The sequence below is a fragment of the Henningerozyma blattae genome, chromosome 1 (assembly GCF_000315915.1).
Source record: "Henningerozyma blattae CBS 6284 chromosome 1, complete genome".
NCBI classification, from domain to species: domain Eukaryota; kingdom Fungi; phylum Ascomycota; class Saccharomycetes; order Saccharomycetales; family Saccharomycetaceae; genus Henningerozyma; species Henningerozyma blattae.
Window position 1 is genome coordinate 1,428,274 of NC_020185.1, and position 20,832 is coordinate 1,449,105.

The window sequence follows — 20,832 nt, forward strand, 5'->3', positions numbered from 1 at the left end:
TATATATATATATATATATATATATATATATATATATATATAATAATAATAATAATAAATAAATAATATATATATATATATATTATTATTATTATTATTATTATTATTATTATTATTATTATTATTATTATTATTATTATTTATTATTNTTATTNTTNTTNTTNTTNTTTTTTTTTATTTTTATTTCCCTTTCATCTATGTCATTAAGACAAAGACTATTATTACCAATCATTAGAATGTCTTCCACTAGTTCCAAAGTTAATCAACCAAAATGGTACAAACCTTCTAGTCCAACTCCAGAGGAAACTGTGGTTTTGAAATTGTACAACACATTAACTCGTTCCAAAGAAGAATTCATTCCAATATCGAAAAATAAAAATGTCACTTGGTATTCTTGTGGTCCAACCGTATATGATTCTTCTCATATGGGCCATGCAAGAAATTATGTTTCCATAGATATCAATAGAAGAATCTTACAAGATTATTTTGGGTATAATATCAATTTTGTGCAAAACGTTACAGATATTGATGATAAAATTATCATTAGAGCAAGACAAAATTATTTATTTGAAAATTTCATGGAACAACACTCTTCAATTTCACAAAAATTATTGGATTATATCAATTCTGCATTATTCAATTATATTAATTCTAACTTAAACGATTCTATCAAGACAATTCCAGATTTCCAAACTTGGGTTTCAAATTTAAATAAAGAAGAAGAAAAAATGAAAAATCCCAAATTCCCCATGCATTTGACCGCTTCTGAAAATGCTATCATAGCTTTATCAAGGGAGTCTATTCCAATTGAAGAATTCTTTAAGTTGGTTAAAGATGTTACTGTCCCATTATTAGATTCAGAATTTGGTTCCACTATTAATGATCCAGAAGTATTTAAAAAATTACCTGCTTATTGGGAAAGACAATTTGATAGAGATATGTCCAGATTAAATGTATTACCACCTACTTTAACTACAAGAGTTTCCGAATATGTTCCTGAAATTATTACCTTTGTGGAAAAAATCATTGCCAATGGGTATGCTTATCCAAGTGATGATGGTTCTGTTTATTTCGATACTGTTAAATTCGATGCTTCTCAAAATCATGATTATGCTAAATGTCAACCTTGGAATAAAGGTCAATTAGATTTGATTAACGATGCAGAAGGGTCTTTAACTAATTTTGCTACTGGTAGTAAAAAATCTCCAAATGATTTTGCTCTTTGGAAAAATTCTAAGCCAGGTGAACCTGAATGGGTTTCTCCTTGGGGTAAAGGTAGACCTGGTTGGCATATTGAATGTTCTGTCATGGCTAGTGATATTCATGGTGAATCCTTTGATATTCATTCAGGTGGTATCGATTTAGCATTCCCTCATCATGATAATGAATTGGCTCAAAGTGAAGCTCATTTCGATTATCATCAATGGGTCAATTATTTTTTACATACTGGTCATTTACATATTGAAGGTCAAAAGATGTCTAAATCCTTGAAAAATTTTATTACTATAGAAGAAGCTTTGAAAACTTACTCTCCAAGACAATTAAGATTATGTTTTGCCTCAGTTCAATGGAATAATCAATTAGATTTTAAAGAAAGTTTGATTAACGAAATTAAATCTACTGAAACCACTTTTAACAATTTCTTTATGAATATTAGAGCCTTTAATAACGATTATAAACATATGATGGAAACTTCTTTAGAAGGTGGTAATATATCTAAAAAATTATCTACTATGGAAAAGGATTTAATGTCATATTTATTTGAAACTGAAAAAAATGTTCATACTGCATTCTGTGATAATTTATCTACTCCACAAGTGATGAAACACCTATTAGATTTAGTCACTGTAACAAATAATTATATTACTAAAATTGGTAAAGATTGGAAAATTGAACCTTTAATGGCTATTATTAAATATATTACCAAGATTCTAGGAATTATTGGGTTTGAAATTCGTTCTGATGGTTTAGGTTGGGCTTCCACTTCATCCTCTTCCACTGCTACTTCTAACTCCTCTACTGAAGAAATTATAATGCCTTACGTTAAAGTCTTGTCTAAATTTAGAGATGATGTTCGTTCCATGTCAATTAATAAAACCCCATATCAAGAATTTTTAAAATTAACAGATGTATTAAGAGATGTTGACTTATTAAATTTAAATATTGCTATTGATGATAGAAATAATCAATCTTCATTAGTTAAATTTTTAACAGATGAAGAAAAGTTAAAATTAATAAAATTTAATGAAGAAAAGGAAATAAAAGAAAAATTGAAAATGGAAAAAAAATTACAACAACAAAAATTAAATGAAGAAAAGGAAAGATTAAGAGCTGAAAAGGCCAAGATCTCACCAAAGGATATGTTTAAAACTAATGAAAATTTCAGTGCATGGGATGAAGATGGATTACCAACAAAGGATAAAGATGGGAATGATGTAACTAAATCAATGTTGAAAAAATTGAAAAAACAATGGGAAGCTCAAAGGAAGTTGTATGAAGAATATAATAAATAATAAATAATAAATAATAAATAATAAATAATAATTATAAATAATAATTATAAATAATAATTATAAATAATGAATGTATATTTTTATATTTTTTATAAAGAAAAAATTAAAATAATTATTAAATAATGTATTAATCTATTTAAAATTCAAAATCATGAAATCTTGTATAATTTTTCCCTCTTTAGTCCGAATATAAATTTTACGTAACATCATGATCATTGATTAAAAACTTGGAAATTGAAAAAAAGAAAAAATTATAAATATATATAGATAGCTAGATAGCTAGATAGATACCATAGGTAGAAGCGTTAAATAGACCATCTACATTAAAAAATGAGTTCCAATGAGGAAGATCCAATCTCCAAGGCCTTTCTAGGTTTAGCAGAATGTGAAATTGAAACCAATAAAGTGGAAAAAAAAATTGAAGAATATAGACTTACACAATTAAAACCTATTTATACAAAACGTGATGAAATAATATCTAATATCCCAGGGTTTTGGAAAATTGTACTTTCTCAACATAATGATTTTGCCAATTATATTAGAGCTAGTGATTTTAAATATATTGATAATATTGAATCTATTAAGATCGATTGGATCAATTCTAACAATTTCCATATTATAATTAAATTCCAAGGTATTCGTGATGATTTCCCTGAACAAACTATTGCAAAGAAATGTCAAAGAATCATTAAAGAGGAAAGTGACGATCTTGATGAAGATATCGAAGAACAAATCATTAGTGAAAAAAGTGAAATTGTTTGGCCCAAAAGTTATAATCATATCAACCCAGAATTAATTGAAGATAAAACCACTAAAGAGGGCAAAAAAAATTATCGAATGGGGATGAAAAGTTTTTTCGGTTGGTTTAAATGGACTGGTTTAAAACCTGGGAAAGAATTTCCACATGGTGATGGATTAATACAATTAATTGTTGATGATTTATATCCATACTGTGTACGTTATTATACAGAAGCTCAAAGAGATCTAGCTGATGAAGCTAGTGATAGTGGATCTAGTGAGGACGAACCATTAGACTTGCAAGAGTGATGCAGATGTATATTTTTATAGAGATTTGTATCTGCATGTCTATGCGTATTAATAATCCATCTCATTTGAATTTGAGTTTGATTTTTTTTTATAAATTGGAGATGGTTTAGAAATCTTATTTAGTTTCTGTGTTGGTTTTTTCGATTTCGAAGAGGATAGTTTAGAAAATTTTGCCATTGGATCATTCTTGTCTAAATAATTTTTTTAATCCCATCATTTTTTCCTCGATGGGTTTTTTTGAGTCTTGATTACATTTTTATCCAGTTTTTTCTTACCTAAAAGATAATCCTTCTTTAACTCACTGGCTATATTAGCATCAGATTTATACATCCAATCCATACGATTATCTTTTTTAGTTTCGCCTACTAATGATGCCAGCTCCTTTTCTTTATTAATCTCTGCCAATTTCTTCTTAATCAACGCTTCTTCATTTAATTTCTCTTGTTCCTTTTGCCAAACTTTGGCTCTGTTCTTAACAAGCTTGGGGTTCCATGACTTTAATAGATTTAAATCGCCGTTACCCATTTTCTATTGGATTTCTGTTACGTGATGTTTTGTTATAATAATATATATATATATATATAAATATTGATAATTAAATAGTTAAACTATGCAGATTTTTAAAATCCGCGGAATTAATAGTAATCGGAAAAGAATATATATGCAATAGAAAAAAGGAATTTAAAATAAAGTTGAAAAACTTTTAATATTTTTAATACTTTTAATACTTTTAATATTTTTTTTTATTTTTAATTTTCAATTCTTTATAGTGTCATTAGAGATTATAAAGAAGTATTATTATAAAAAGAAAAAGTGATTATAAAAGAAGTAAACGGCAGATTTATATAGATGTATATGTGACAATAATAACAGTACAAACAAACACACACGAGAATCAAAACCCGTGGATTTTGATGTTTTTCTTCTGTAGACCTAATTGAGTAATCATAAACTCACAAACCTTGGCTCTTTGATCACCTTGCAATTGGATAATTTGCCCCATTTCTTTGTCCTTGACAATGTTACCATTACATGCGAAATCTTTTTTCAACACTTTTAAAATTCTCTTCAAGTCATATTCTTCTGGAACACCTTGGACAGTGGTTAGAGTTTTTCTACCATTTCTTTGTTGGATTCTAATATGAATATAATTAGTAGTGGAAGTTTCGTCTTCACCAGTGTCGGCAAACGGATCAAAAGATTTTAAGTTTTCAATAGACATGTGAAGCTGTGAACTAACAGTGAGGTGAGATTAATAAAACAATATATATCTAAACCAAGTTAGTCTACTAATTAGATTGATTGGTTGTTTGGGAATACAACAAGATTTATAAATTATACATTGTTACCACTATTATACTGCAAGTATGGATAGAGATGTCTCAATAGCAAACATGACACCAACATCCAGATTCCTCTTCTTGCTAAAAGTTTGTATTTAGTTAGTTTGAGATTGTAATCTCTCTCTGTATATTATTAGGCAGGCTAGATATTTTTTTTTTTCCCTCGCTTGTCAGCAACTAACGAAAAAAAAAAAAACAAGAAGGGAGGGTAACTTTTCTTCGGATAAATCACAAAAAGAAAAAAGGAAAAAGAAATAAATTTAAATTCTTTTTTCTTTCAATTTTGTGTCGCGATCGAAAAAAGAAAAAAAACCTGACCTAGGGCTACGACAGCATAACCCCAAAGCCCTAATACAATCACGTGATAATCCAGATCACGTGGTTTGAGAAAGTATCACGTGTATGTTTTAGGGTTACTATACAACCCCAAGGGTTAGAATATCGCAGACCTGAATCTCCGAACCCTGGGTTACCCCTCATTAACCCTGGGTTCAAGATGTACGGAAGTTCATGACCTATGTCACGCGTTGTTATCAAAATTGCTCATTTATATTATTGGCGGAATAACCCTTTACGGTAAATACCAAAAATAATTCAAATAATAAAAGAAATTAAGGATTCCGGTGTATAATATAATTGGACCTTATCAAACTGTCATGCGTTATTGAAAAATAATGACTAGTTAGTAAAGAGAGACACGATAATAATCTAATATAATATAATAAAACAATTCAACACTTTGTTACATATATGTGTATATCAATATAAATACATATATAAAGATACCTGTTTATCTTTAACTAAGCCATTTGCCCTATATGTATCTCATTATTATTTCTTGTTTTGTAAAAAACATCAGCGGTCACTTATAGGTTCTTGCTTTTCCACCACATTCTCAAAGCATTCCCCTATACGGCAAGCATATTCATATATATATATACAGACACGATTTGGTAAACAATCCTATACATTCTTCTTTTTTTTCATTTTTTTTTTTGTAATCTAAAAGCTTTAACAAAGATAAAAAAAAATATACTCACCGCAAATTTAATTCTTATTCAACTTTTATATCAAGATGAGTACGAAGGCAGATACTCTGATAGCTGATAATTCAATTGCTTCCAAGGTTTCCATGGATAGCAAGGCTCAACAACAACAACATGCTCCACAACAAGCCATCAAATATCCTTGGTGGTACGGTGGTGTTGGTGGGATGGTGGCTTGTGTGACGACGCATCCCTTGGATTTGGCAAAAGTGCGTCTACAGACGTCACATATTCATCCAAGACCAAACTTGATCTCGATGATTGGTAAAATTGTGGCTCATGATGGATTTCTCACCCTGTATAATGGTCTAAGTGCTGCTATGCTTAGACAATGTACCTATACAACGTCCAGGTTTGGTTGTTATGCTATTATTAAAGAAAATTTAATTCCTTCAAAACATCAAACAAATACATCTTATCTATTGCCTGCTTCTATGGTTTCTGGGGCCATTGGTGGTCTTGTGGGGAATCCTTCAGATATTGTTAATATTAGAATGCAAAATGATAGAACCTTACCTCAGGAATTAAGACGTGGGTATAAGAATTGTTTTGAAGGGTTATTTAGAATTGTTCGTGATGAAGGCATGAAAGCATTATTTATTGGTTGGAAACCAAATTTGATTAGAGGTGTCTTGATGACATCTTCACAAGTGGTTACTTATGATGTATTTAAGAACTATTTAGTCAGTGGTCCAGCAAAATTGAATCCTAAAAAGAAAACCACTCATTTCACAGCATCTTTACTAGCAGGTCTAGTCGCTACCACAATATGTTCTCCAGCTGATGTTATGAAAACAAGAATTATGAATGCTCATAAATCAGAAGGTGCTGAAAAGAGTGCTACAAGAATTTTGTTGGATGCTATAAAGAAGGAAGGTCCAACTTTCATGTTTAGAGGTTGGTTACCAAGCTTTGTTAGATTAGGTCCTTTCACAATTATCATTTTCTTGACTGTGGAACAATTGAAGAAATACCGTGTAGGCATGTCTGATAAAGTTTAATTTAACATATTTTAATGAACAATTATAAAACACAAAATTACAAGTGCAAATGCAAATGCAAAGCACAATCACATATACACAATCCCTATAGAATAGTGATAGGAAATCACATCTAATTTATTATTTATTCTCTTCCATTTAATTTTACTCATTCATTTTTCTCATGTCATTCCAAATATAACATATATCAAAATAAATTATATACAAATATATAGAGCTAAAACGATTATTTTATATATTGGTATTTGTGAAACAAATTAAAATATATATTTTACCCTGATGTATCGTCATTTATACCCCTTTAGGTAAGCCTTATTTCGATTCTTTAGCTCGCTAGAAAAGAATGTATTATTTTATTTAAACTATAAAAAGCAAAAAAAAAGAAAAAAAAAAAGTATTATTTAGTATAGTTAAACAAGCAAACTTATTATACTCCAAGAATGTCAAGAGTGGCTCAATTAGATACAGAATTTTTAGATGGTCAATTGTATTCAATTTTTGAGAAAAAATTCAATTCAATCTTACCACAATTTATATCATCTTCTTTCCCCAATGAATGTGATTTACTTTTAAATACCTTGATTTACCATTTTTCCACTAAAATTAATTCAAATATTAATTCTACAGCTACTTATAATTCTTCATTGGCTGGAATATCATATTCATGTTCTAAGAGATACCTTTTCCTAATTAATGTCTTATCAAATTATATCATTAAAAAATTGAAATTACCCAATATCACAATCAAATTCTATTCCATTCTAGATTTAATAAATTTCTTATTATTCTTATCACCAATACGACACAGCACAGAGTCGAATTCAAATTTACCCACTTTAAAGCATAGATTATTAAAAGTACATTCGACTTTATCAAATTATTCTGATTCTTCAAGTTTTATAACAAATTCAAGATATGCCACTCAACAATTCAACAATAAACAATTATTATGGTCTGCTATTTTAGAATTGCTCAATACATTATTGTTGAATGATAATTCTTTTATAATACCTTGGCTGGCAAATTATACATCCACTGTTCAAGATAATTCCAAGATTGGTGGAGATTCGTCTTCTTTAGTACCAAGTTGTCCCATTTGTCATGCGTTTCCAATCAACCCATATGAAGTAGACTGTTGTACCATTAAATATTGTTTCGTATGTATACATACTTCACGTCTAACTAATTGTAGAAGTTGTAATTCAAGAATTCATAATATTAAACCTTATTATTAATCTTTTCAAGGGTTGTTGGTGTACGGGCATTATTTTTCAATTGAATTAAAATCGCGACAAGCTTTCAATTGAAAAAAAAAAAAAAAAAAAAAAAAGAATAATAATGATAATAACTTTACCTTTATCATAAGACACATTCCAACTTTAAATTGGCATTGACAAAGTAATTTTCTTTTGTCTACTTTTTCTTTTGATAAAATTCTATGCCGTCTAATATCATTAGATATTATTATAGGAAACTTCGATTTCTATCGTGTAATAATATTCAATTCTCATCACGAACAGTCTATAATCATAAACCTGTTATTAATAGATTGTCATTGGTAATAGCGAAATCATACTATTCTAAGGATTTGCTTAAAAGCACAAACACAGGTTCATTAAGTGATATCTCTACAAACAAATCAACTACATCTAAATCACCTCAATCTAAAAATAATGAGAAATGCATTGAAAATTTAATAAACACTATTACAACTAATTTTTCAAATTCAAGTTCATGTTCAAATTCAAATTCTACAAAACAAAAATTATCAAAATTGGAAAAATTCCAATTTAGAGATTATTGGAATAATTTCGATAAATCTCGATCTTCTCCAAATATATCAAATTCTTCTACAACTAATAATAAATCATTATTAGAAATTGTCCCGTTGGATAAATTCACTCATTTTACAGAAAATAACTACAAGCATTCAAGGACGATTAGAGCTACTTATAGACGTGAACTTATTATAAATTCTAAAAATTTGACACTTGTAAATAATTTTATTTCAAATTTTAAGCAATTAAATGGAGTTCAATTGCCTCAAACACAATTGGATGTATTGCATTTATGTATCAACGATGCAATTAAAACATTGGATACGTTCATGACGGTTGATCTTTATATTCTTTATTATACCTTGTATCCTAATCAACAATTAGATACAGAATATTCTTCCAAAATTCTAACCTGTTTATCAGTTCTTAATCCCGACTCTGATTTCCATGAATTAATCAAATTTAGAGCTTTGAAAAAATTCTTTGAAACATATTATGACAATAACCCTAAAGATGAACAAAATAATCCAATTGAAAAATTACCCTTATATCTCTCAAACAAACAGGTTTCTCAATTGTGTACAAAGGCATTATCATTAGATAATATGACAATTAGACAATATACTCAACTTCACAAAAATAATCATTTACCTTCAAAGCCACTGATGAAAGCTGTGCTAAATGATTTAATGGACACTTTTACTTATAAACAAACCTCAGTTAATTCATTAATTAGATCTAAGGAAATTGTACTTGCATATAATGCAATTCAAAAGGATTATACTACTGGTAATGTTGCAGGTGTGTTTTATAATTGGACAAGATGTAAAGAGTATTATAATTATTTGTCTAACCATGACCCAAGAATATTATATAAAGTAATACGAATTTTCACTCATTATAGACATTACCATGATTTTGTGACTGAAATAATAAAAGAATTATCACCAAAAATGTATTGTAATAATGCACTATTATTGCCAGCAATTATAAATTTTTATACACAGAAAAATAATATTAAAGAAGTAGAAATCTTAATGCATGATGTGAATCATTATATTTTACCAGAAAATATTAATCATGTTGTCTATTCAAAAACTGGGTTAGATGCAATGTTGAAGATGAGATTACATTTTAAGGATTCAAGTGGTGTGGATTCTATATTACGGAAAACTAAGGAACTATATGGTGGATATACTAAAGAGTCTTATCGTGCAATTATTCAATATATGATGAAATCAAACTCGGAAGTAGAATTTAAAAAGGCAATAGATTTATCCCTCTCCATACCCGTAGATTTTGCCATTAATTCCTTCCCAATCATAATATCTCAATTATTAGATTATAACTTTAAGATGAAAAAAGTAGAATATCTACATGATGATGTACTTGAAATTATCGATAATATGTTACACAAGGCACATTCTTATGATCCAAAATATTTTTCTTCCATTTGGAATATAATAGCAGCTTTATACATTAAGAAATTGGTTGTTTTCGATAAGCCTATCTATATGTCACGTTCAGGTTCGCGTAATTCAGTGAATCTAGAATTAGCTAAAACGATTTATATAAACTCGGTTAATAATAAGATACCTTGGTCATCAATTAATTCTCTCGAGCGGAATCCATTTTTAGCTCCAGAACCACAAAATATAAGGCTTAAAATATCAAAAAGTAATTCAGTGGTAATACTACGAACAATTGCTGGAGGTGCTCTAAAGTATTACAATAATGATATATTTCAGTGGTGTTGCGCAGAATTATATAGGCTAGGGTTCAGTGTCAAAGATTTACAGCTCACTTGGTCAATGCATTTAAAACATCAATTAAGAAGATCAACATATCAAGATAAGAATAGCGTAGATTCCGCATTAACTTCTCATTCTGTTAAGCATATAAACAAGAAGCTTAAATGAGACAATCCAAATAACATAATATACTAATGCATGTAGAGATATATCTGTACTATTAATACAGTCTAAATAGATATACATAATCCATATAATAATAAAATGGTATGGATAGTATATATTATACTTCCATATCAATGGCATTTTTTTCACATTGTAGTTATTAACAAGAAGAGTTAGAAATGCGTTTTATTTTCTTTCTCCAAGAGTTTTAATTTTTACCTGGTGGAAGTAAAGGTAATGATTTATTTGGAGGTAAGGCTTTATTTGAGAAATCTCTTACAACGATTTGGCAATTAACCTCTTGACATAACATTTTCCTTTTATTCATCGGGAAGTTTTTCAAAAATTCTAAGCCAGAAGCTCTTTCTAACGCATTAACAGGAACTTGGAAATCTGTTAGCTTAGTTTCGTTAGAAATTGGTTCGTTTGGTAAAACAAATGCTCCTACGACAACATCTTCACTACTTCCAACACTTTTTATATCTTTCCCTGCAACAATCAATTTGAAAAAGTGAGTAGGAACTGCGATATTTGGTGGGTTACCAATAACTTCATAGGTTACTCTAAATTTTCCATCTTTTGGGTCTTTCTTGGGTAAATATAATGGACCAGTGACAATAAATACGTCATTATATTTCTTCGTCAAACCTCTACAGAAATATTCAAAATGTGCCCAATAGTCACGATTAAAACCAGCCCCAACTTGTGGACTCATGTTGGTTAAATAAAAAGTATCATCCATTGCACTTTGAGAAAATTTAGCATTGGCAGCAGCAGCCTGATGACCACGATCATAACCGGATCTAAAATAATCTTTCAATCTAGCACGAAATGATTCTGGAATATTTTCGTCTTCCATAAACTTAGAATTCTTTCTATCAGCTTTCCCTTCCCCTAGTGATTTGGGGGTTAGATGTTCTAAGACCCAATAAGGATTTCTCGTTTGTCTATTGTAACATGAAATAAATTCTTCCCGTGTCTCTAAGTCATGTATAGGACCTGGAAAGCCAAATTTAAAGAAACTAGAAGGATTTACAATGCCTTTAGAAGCTCTTTGCCAAACATCGTTATTACTCTGGACAGTGTCTGGTAATGAGGCATCTTTGTATAATAACGCGTTAGATTTGTGTCTATAGGTAGCTAAACCTACACCTAAACCAATACCAGTTAACCCAATTACTGCAGTTTTGATTGACATAATAGAGTAATAGATCGAGTGTAAATAAGTTCTATTCTAATCTTATAAATAAATGAATAAATTTATTCAATAACAGTAACGTCTATATAAAATATATATATTTTTTACATGCTAATAATGCATGTATTAAGAAATTCGTATTAGGTGCAAAACTTTGATGCATTTTTCTTTTTCTAATTTAAGATCTCGGACCTCATCGCTATTAAAAATCTACTACAGAAAATTTACCTACTAATATATCTTAGGAAAAGCTTTTCAATTTTAGTAGTCCATCTTTATTCGAAAGTTTACTTTTAGATTCAGTGTCATAATCGGATAAGAGCCTTTCAATCTTTGCCTTTTGATCAATTGTTAATACAGTATTCAGAGTGGCTTTAAAGTTTTCAGAATCTGCTGCAGCAAGTTCCATTAATTTATCACCTGCAATTAGTAAGTTGTTTGCAGTCTTGTCGTAGAACCATATGATAAAAGTTATGCATAATGCGAACGATTGCAATATTTTTGAAGAATCTGATTCGATAGTCTTTTTTGTAAATAAAGTGACAATTTCCAAAATAATTCTAGCCTGTTTTTCAGCTTCAATTGATATGTAAATTTGAGAAAATTTTTGTAAAATATTCTTCATAATTCGTTTACAGGCAATATGTGTATCCAACTTATTAATAATGGCTTTCAAAGACTGAATACTAATTGCTTGAAGATCAGTATTACCTAAACCTTCTACCAATGCTTTACAAATATTATCAATCTCTTCGTCAGTGAAGCTAGAATAACCATTTGTAGCAAATACCAAAAGGGTGGCTATTTTATTTTCATCAGTAAGTTTATGGAAGATAATCTCTTTAGTAGAAGAAAAAAAGATTGTTATTAGAGTGTCATTATTTTTATCAATTGAAAAATCTTTCATCATATCTCTTAATAACGGAAGAATTATTGAAATCATATTATTTCTTGTGTCACTTTCAAGTATTTTACCAATAATATACAATAAGCAAGCATCTAGGTCGAATTTGAAAACACTATCAAACTTACTCACATTTTGCTGGAATACAGTAAATGCATATTTTATCAATTCTAAATCACTAGAAGTTAATTTCTCGATAGGAACTTCATGTTCTTCAAACGAGTTAAATTTAATAAATGGTAGTTTCGATGAAACGATAATTAATAGTAATCTTAAATATTCATATAACTTGTCCACACCTGACAAGAATGCTTCAGTAGTGCTGTTTTGAGATAGATATCCCTTTAATAAGTCATCAATAATGTTAACGATAACCAATTTCTCATCTTCATCACCAATAATGATTAAACGTTCCAAGGTACCTGAAACTTCCAAATGAATATTATCTTCAAATAAAGATTCTAATGAAACACCACATTTTAAAATATTGTGTAGAGCTGGTAAGACACGTTTCTTAACTGAATGATTGTCAATATTCTTAATAATTGCTTCTAAGCATTGAGTTAGCAAAATGAACATAAAACTTTCAATTTCATCTTCGTTTAAACATTCTAATATCATATCTTTATTTTCTTCTAATAAGCATCCCAAGGTCTCAACGAAATTTAGCCATACTGGCTTATATAATTCCAATTTCGAATTTTTAATCTCTGTTAATACATTTTTAGATTGAGATGTATTGGAACTTATTTCTTGAATACTTTCATATTTGACCATCACATATTCACGCAGAGAAATTATCCATAAATATATCAATGTGTTCCAATAGCCTTTCGTAAAGGTAATGAGTTCATCGTTTTTAGTGAGCAATGCTTTTTCCACTATTTGTGCCCAGGCATTTAATGATGAAAGTTCGATTTTCCTTCTGGCCTTTTGAGTTAGGATAGATGCTTCTCCAACTTTAATAGTGGCATTCTTGTTTTCGAAATCACCTAGTAAATCAATTAATAAATGTGATATTCTGCCCAATCTGTTTAAAGGAGCAACACTAGAAGATAAGAACTGAGCGCTAACAATAATTGCAGAAGAAATAATATCTGGGGAACTTCCTTTACCGAATGCTGGCATTAATGCACTTGTAATTTGTGCTTCTTGCTGTTCTAAATCGTAATTTGAAGGGTTTTCTGGATCTCTCATACTCGAATATTGGGTTAAAATAAAGTCTAAAACTTCAAGACCAGTCTTTTTAATCGGAATAATTCTCATTGTAGATGCTTGGAATGACATTCTAATTAATTCTGGTAGCTTAGAACTTAAAAGTAAAAATAATTTCTTGTTATCTTTTGAATTTTGTAATATTATAGTTAATAGTTTCAAAATGGCTTGTTTACTTCTCCATTGGATTGTGTCAGCTAAATCATCAGTGAGTTCCGGTTTACCTACTACTTCTTCTGGATTAATAGATTTTTCTTCATCTCTTTTTAATTCAACTTCTTTTTCAGTTTGTAGCCCCATTCTATCCAGCAATTTATCAACATTTTTATAAAATCCATTAAATAATCTACCCCTTGGCATATTGAACATTGCATATAATTTATCAAACCAATGATGATCTTCTTCAATACTGTTTAATAGCCATTCTGTAAAATACTCAATAACAGAATCGGACGATGGATATAAAGCCAAGAATAGCCATGCCGTACTATCCATTTGTTTAATAAATAATTCTTTCTTTTGTAATTTAATTAATTGAGCAAATAATTTGAAAACTTCTGAAGCACCTTTTAAAGTTGACGTCTCAGGTATTAATTCATTATTTCTAGTAAATTTAGAATTAAAATAATTGCTTCCAAAACCTGGAAGAATTGACGATATTAATGTCTTTTGGCCTGCAGTGATAAACATAGTATCATTTAATATATCAGTTAATTTAAAAGTTGCGATATTATGATAAGCTGAAAAACTTAATAATTGAGTCGAAACATCTTCTGATAGTAATCCACTATTAACTATATTTCTATAACGATAAATATCTATTGGATTTAAATCTTTCAAATTAGGTCCTAAATTTTCAGATAAAGTGCAAACAATTTGGCTGATGACCGTGTAAGAATTGTACTCGATATTATAATTATAACGAAGAGTAGATGAACCAAATTGACCAAAATTGGGATTGGTTAAAACGTCTTCTAAAGTATTTAAAAGTCTTGATGTAACTGGTGGAGTGATTGCCAAATATTTTTCTAATAGAACATGCATAGCCTTCAAAGACCATGAATGAACCACTGGATGTGGATCATTAACTAATGCAATTATAATATCAAAGAAGGAAGAAAATGATGCATTTTGAGGATTATATTTAAAAATAGAGGCAAGTGACATAGCATAATATACACGGAAATAAGGTTCGTTCATATCGGATATCCTCTTAATAATGATATTACCATGCTCAGTAATATAAGCTTGTCTTGTTTGGTTGTCCATACCTCTAGCAACAGCAGCAATAATTAGCCCTGTACAAGCAGATTTTAATCTTGTAATATAAGAATCATTATAGAACTCAATCTTACTGATTGAATTTAACATTAATTTACCAACGGGCTCATCTAAAATTAATTCTTTCTCCTGGATAATTCTTAATGCATTATAAATAACTACACAAATATTAGCAGCAATAGCTATACTTCTTAAAGGTGTAGTCATTTTTGAAAACATAGATAAGTTTAGATTTTCCATAACTGAATATTGAATCTTACTATTCAAATGGGGATAAACCATAGAGAAAAGTTCCATAGAAGCATCAATGACAGATGTAGTTAATCTTGGAGAGAAAATGTCATTACCTGAATATGTTCCCTTACCATATAATATAATTAAATAATCCATAGAGAAAATTGGAGAAATTGGTTTCATTACTTCATTTTCAAATCCATTATACCAATTATAATCATTTGATGGCCAACTACCACTAATTTCTAGTAAAGAATTTTTTGGAGATTTAATACTTAATTCAGCAATACCATTGTAATTGATTTTACTTGATAATCCAAGAGCAGATTTATCATTAGTATGTAATAATGTATTAACTGATGTTCCTAAGAATGAAGTATCTTTTTCTTCTTCCTTTAATGCATTTTGCTTTCCTGAACTCTTTGAGAAGTATGAATTATTTGTTTCTTGAAATAAGTATGGATTTGAAAAATTCTTGATAATTAAGATTAATAAAGAACTATTAAAATCACCTTTGACATACTCATGAATCTTTAAATAAACTTGTAATATTTTACTTTCATTTACTAATAACACACTATCAATATTAGTTGATTTTAAAGTCACTGAATGGTTGAAATTGGAGCATTTTGTTAAAAGATAAGATATCTGTCTTGCAGTATCTGAGTTTAATTTTGCTCTATTCAAATATGTTAATAAACAAGTTAATGCATGATTTCGAATTTCCAAATTTTTATACAATTCATCTTCATTTCTATAAGTAAAAGTATGAGTTAATAAAACTTTCCAAAAAATAAATAATTGTGCAGATTGCATTTCTAGATGTTGTTCATCTTGATAATTCATTAACCCCATTAAAAGAATCCAACATATAATACCTTTATGATACATCGATGATTGAGTAGAAGTAGTATGCTGTTTTATAAATGATGTGGCAAAAATCGTAATTCTCATAATTAATTCATAAGCCACATACTCTTTATCAGCTAAAGAAATTAAATTGGCAATTAATAAAGTATTACCATGATTTTTAGCAAATGGGAAATCATCTTTTAATTGGAAATCTGCAGTTAAATTTTTTAGAGATTTTTCTAAAATATCAGATAAATATTCAGGGAAATGTGATAAGAATATTTTAAATACAACAATCGATTCAATACGTAACATAAAAGTATCACAAGTTGCTAAATTTAATAATTTTGATTTTATTTGTTCAATAATTGAATCATCAGTTGCAAATGAAGATGAAAGATCATTTAATAATATTTTACAAAGATGTAATTGGGATAGAGTTAACCACATCAGTTTTGGATTATCTGAAATTGTTAGGGTGTTACTATTGTTGTCAATGGAATAATTTGATTTATTTAATTTAATTAATTGATTATTTTCTGGTTCTACAGAAACTCCTAATAATTTGAATAAAATTTGAGTCTTTGATGAATCACCTAAATAAGGTAAAATTAATTTATGGAAATTTTCGAAAAATCTCATATCTCTTGTTGTTGAATCTGTAGTATTTTTGTTAACAAGTTCTTCATCAAATACTGATAATAGAATTTTCAAATAATTCAAATATTTAATGCCACTTAAAAAAGTTTTATCAATTGATAAACATAAGGAGATGAAATGTGTTAATGATTCCATGCAACCAGCTTTAAAATCTCTTGAAATGGATTCAATGAAGAATTTTTTATAAAAATTCCAAATATCATTTAAATTAACTATTTTTTTATTAAAATAATAATAAAATAAAATTTCACTTAAAACTTTTGAAGTTAAAATCCTTGATTGATCATTAGAAAATCCATAAACAGCAATATCACTTTGAATGAATCTTGTATAAAAAGTATTTAATAAATTGGAAGAATGATCTTTTATAAAAGAATCTTGTTTGAAATGATTTGACCATAATTCTATCATGATAGAAATAAAATAAATTGGGAAATCTTGATTATCATTATAAATATCTTCAAAAGTTAATTTAGAAATTTTATTAAATTTCGAAATGAAATTTGAATCCATAATATTTAATCCACAATTTCTAATCATGGAATTTAATAATTGGAATAAAGTTGTCATATAAGTAGCATGTTTATATTTATTTTTTTCCATCATTTTTTTAATATTTTTAAAGATGGCTATTAAAAGATTTGGAGTTAATAATTTTATTTTTTTACCAAAGATTTCAAACATTTGAATTAAAATAGTGGCAGCAATATCCTTTATAGGTGAATAAGTATAAGTTTTCTTAGAATTTGATGAACTTTTCTTGGATTTGTTAGTTATACTATTACTACTATGATCATTGGTGGAATTGTTTTTATTATCTTTTAAAACGTTCTCCTCTAACAGTATATTTGTTAATAATTCAGCAGAATCGAAAATCTTGGAATTGTAATCTTTTTCTAAATTCAATAATAAGAGGTTATATAATTGAGATAATCTAATAGAGATGAAATGAGATTCATATGGAGCTTGATCATCTAATTGAATTAAGAATTTGAAATAATCATTTAATTGATTATATAAACTTAAGCAATCATCAGAAATATTTTCAGGTAATGGAGATTTTGGATCATTTATTTTGGAAACTATAGATTCGTGATTATTTGTTATCCAAGTTAATAATTCATGTCTTTTATTCTGTGAAGAATCGAATGATTGTAATAACTCCATGGTAAAAATGATTTAGTTATTATAAATTATCTATCAATAGAAGTAAAAAAAGTAAAGTGGAAATTAAAAAAATTATAAAAAAATGATATTGTAGATGTATATGTATGTATATTGTTTTTTATTTTTATTACTTGTATAAATGTTATGAATGTATAAATTGTGTATAATTAAGGATTTACAATGTTGTTATGTTTATTAATTTAATGAGATTTGAAAGTGAAACGAAAGTGAAACGAAATGGAATTGGAAAAAATGAAATGGAATTGAAAAATGGGAAAAAAACGAGGCAAATTAAAAAAAAAAAAAGGAAAATTTAAGTACGAAACAATAATAATAATAATAATAATATACAAAAGCGACAGGATAGGGGTAAAAAGAACAATGCTAAATAAATTAAACTGTAATAAAAAAAGAGTGGAAATTTTTGTCAAACTTTTGTCAATTTAGTTTTTGTTTTGAATATTTTCAAAACATTGTAAATCAAACGTTTGGTCATCTAAATTATCATTTTCATCAATTTCATGATCATTCAATTCATCATCATCGTTATCATCAAGCATTTCATCAGTAGTGGCAATAGAAGAATTTGTAATTGTTGTAGAATCTTGCATTGTAACAATAGGGAAATTGAACTCTTCCAAGAAAAGATTCATAAATTGATTATCATTAAATGATTGCAAATTAAAATCTTCTAAGGCGTTTATAAATTTATCATCTGGGATATTAATTGAATTTGAAGTGGACAGGGGAATATCAGTATTTAAATAGGGCAATTTAGATTCTATTTCATTATTCAATGCAGTCCCACTTGGTGTAGAATGTAAGATTGGAGGTTTACCTTGTAATTTTGTATTTGTAGTTGTGCTTGCATCTGCATTTGTAGTTGTTGTTGTGGTGGTTGTTTCAGTGGTGGAATTTTTTTGAATAGTCTTTTTCACTAAAAGATCAAATTGTTTTAAAAGATCGTTAATGATTTTTTTGGTATTGGAAGAACTATTTTTCAACGAGTTTAATAAATCAATACCTTTGGCAATTTCTGCATTGATTTCGGTAGTTTCAGATTCTATACGAGATTGGATTTTCAAACACAACACACTGAAATAGATGGTATGGATAGTGAACCAATAATTACAATCGATTAAATCTTTTAAAAACATTTCTGTAGATAATTGAATGATTTGTTTAGCAAATTGAATACAATTTTGTGCCAATAATTTTTCATTGAGATTTGAAGAATTTAAAAAATGTATAAATGGTTTATGCAACAATAAATTTGTTAATAAGAAATCCAAATGTAACAAATATTTTGATTTCAAATAATATGCTCTTGATTCTTCTGATGGATAATCATCGAATTTCAATTGCAAAAAATTGGGTAAAGAAGTTTTCCATGCTTGAAGAGATTCCTTCAATTGAGAAACATTTTTGGAGGGAGTTGAAGTATTATAAAATGAATCATGAATTTGTGACATTATTATAATTAATCTAGTATGATAATTGTTTAGCCCAATACTACTTATCTTATCTGGGGGTTGGTTAATCAAATCAATGGAATCTTTATGAATTAAATTATCATCCACATCTATGGGGAATAATTGATTGATATTACGGAGTGATAAGGTTAAAGGTAATTCCAAAATACAATTCAAATATAAATCGACTTTATAAATGGTCCAAAATAATCTTTTTTCAGTCTCTAAAGTGATCAAATCAGTCTTTCTATTTGATTCATTATTCAATCGTAACAAAATCGATGACCGTAGGGCTATCCCAATAAATGAATATGAATTTTTCAAGTGAGCAATCGATTGATAATACATCGATAACATGAATAACGTTTGGATATCAATGAGACTGGAACACGTATTTGTAAGATCCAAATGTTCCTTGGCATAATTGAAATGGTTCAGGCCATTATCTTTACAAACTTCTTTCATCAATGGATCATCTTCATGAGTATGAATAGTAGTATTATTTATAAATAAAATCCCCACTGAAATAATTGAATGGATCAAAATTTCGGTTTTGGTTTGTAATTCAGATCTTTGCTCTAAAGGAGTAGTGTATAAAGAATCAAGAATAGAAAGAACCGTGGGACGATGGTAGAATCGAAATAATAAACATGTAGTATCCCAAGTCTTGGAAATTAGTCGTAGTGTGATTTCTTTGGGAGGTAATTGTAAAGTGGAACTACTTTTTGAAGAACGTTTATTTGATGAATGTTTCCCACTAGCATTATGTGAAGATTGTGGATATACACATGGAAGGTCTAATTTCGAACATAGATTACATGGTAATTTACCATTACATTTTTTCTTTCTCTTCTTACAAACCAAACAAGCTCTAAACGTTTTAAGATTATTCTTAATCACTAAAGAATGACGAGTGTTGGTCAAAATCCGTATAGGGATATCCATACTGGAAAGGGTTTTTTCGTTTGTTATTATTTTAAAATTATACTAATAAATCATCAATTATGTATATATATATGTATATATATACATATATATACGCATGTATAAACCCATGTATAACCGCATGTATAACCGCATGTACAAACGCATGTATAACCGCATGTATATACATGCATGTGTAAATGTATGTATGTATAGATGTTTAGAAAAAAAAAAACTGCCAAGACATCATTTCTTTACGGAAAAAACCTTAAGGAAAAAAA

The 20,832-nt window shown here is 28.3% G+C and overlaps 10 protein-coding genes across 10 annotated transcripts; 5 read left to right on the plus strand and 5 right to left on the minus strand.

Moving 5' to 3' along the window:
- Positions 1-197: 197 nt before the first annotated feature.
- Positions 198-2,513, plus strand: CRS1 (cysteine--tRNA ligase; the record flags this gene model as incomplete). The annotated part of the gene is made up of 1 exon (XM_004177840.1): positions 198-2,513. One exon carries the CDS (start codon positions 198-200, stop codon positions 2,511-2,513), a length of 2,316 nt encoding a protein of 771 aa, XP_004177888.1.
- Positions 2,514-2,843: 330 nt separating this feature from the next.
- On the plus strand, positions 2,844-3,560 carry VPS75 (Vps75p; the record flags this gene model as incomplete). The annotated part of the gene is made up of 1 exon (XM_004177841.1): positions 2,844-3,560. One exon carries the CDS (start codon positions 2,844-2,846, stop codon positions 3,558-3,560), a length of 717 nt encoding a protein of 238 aa, XP_004177889.1.
- A 213-nt stretch (positions 3,561-3,773) lies between these two features.
- CWC25 (U2-type spliceosomal complex subunit CWC25) lies at positions 3,774-4,085 on the minus strand (the record flags this gene model as incomplete). Its single annotated transcript, XM_004177842.1, has 1 exon — positions 3,774-4,085. The coding sequence occupies one exon, from the start codon at positions 4,083-4,085 to the stop codon at positions 3,774-3,776; it is 312 nt and encodes a 103-aa protein (XP_004177890.1).
- Positions 4,086-4,455: 370 nt separating this feature from the next.
- On the minus strand, positions 4,456-4,782 carry SUI1 (translation initiation factor eIF1; the record flags this gene model as incomplete). The annotated part of the gene is made up of 1 exon (XM_004177843.1): positions 4,456-4,782. One exon carries the CDS (start codon positions 4,780-4,782, stop codon positions 4,456-4,458), a length of 327 nt encoding a protein of 108 aa, XP_004177891.1.
- Positions 4,783-6,035: 1,253 nt separating this feature from the next.
- On the plus strand, positions 6,036-6,950 carry DIC1 (Dic1p; the record flags this gene model as incomplete). Its single annotated transcript, XM_004177844.1, has 1 exon — positions 6,036-6,950. The coding sequence occupies one exon, from the start codon at positions 6,036-6,038 to the stop codon at positions 6,948-6,950; it is 915 nt and encodes a 304-aa protein (XP_004177892.1).
- Positions 6,951-7,390: 440 nt separating this feature from the next.
- On the plus strand, positions 7,391-8,185 carry PEX2 (ubiquitin-protein ligase peroxin 2; the record flags this gene model as incomplete). The annotated part of the gene is made up of 1 exon (XM_004177845.1): positions 7,391-8,185. One exon carries the CDS (start codon positions 7,391-7,393, stop codon positions 8,183-8,185), a length of 795 nt encoding a protein of 264 aa, XP_004177893.1.
- Positions 8,186-8,388: 203 nt separating this feature from the next.
- Positions 8,389-10,647, plus strand: CBP1 (Cbp1p; the record flags this gene model as incomplete). Its single annotated transcript, XM_004177846.1, has 1 exon — positions 8,389-10,647. One exon carries the CDS (start codon positions 8,389-8,391, stop codon positions 10,645-10,647), a length of 2,259 nt encoding a protein of 752 aa, XP_004177894.1.
- A 205-nt stretch (positions 10,648-10,852) lies between these two features.
- Positions 10,853-11,842, minus strand: NUC1 (ribonuclease; the record flags this gene model as incomplete). Its single annotated transcript, XM_004177847.1, has 1 exon — positions 10,853-11,842. One exon carries the CDS (start codon positions 11,840-11,842, stop codon positions 10,853-10,855), a length of 990 nt encoding a protein of 329 aa, XP_004177895.1.
- Positions 11,843-12,083: 241 nt separating this feature from the next.
- On the minus strand, positions 12,084-18,155 carry LAA1 (AP-1 complex accessory protein LAA1; the record flags this gene model as incomplete). Its single annotated transcript, XM_004177848.1, has 1 exon — positions 12,084-18,155. The coding sequence occupies one exon, from the start codon at positions 18,153-18,155 to the stop codon at positions 12,084-12,086; it is 6,072 nt and encodes a 2,023-aa protein (XP_004177896.1).
- Positions 18,156-18,598: 443 nt separating this feature from the next.
- TBLA0A05850 (uncharacterized protein) lies at positions 18,599-20,572 on the minus strand (the record flags this gene model as incomplete). Its single annotated transcript, XM_004177849.1, has 1 exon — positions 18,599-20,572. One exon carries the CDS (start codon positions 20,570-20,572, stop codon positions 18,599-18,601), a length of 1,974 nt encoding a protein of 657 aa, XP_004177897.1.
- Between the last annotated feature and the right edge of the window lie 260 nt (positions 20,573-20,832).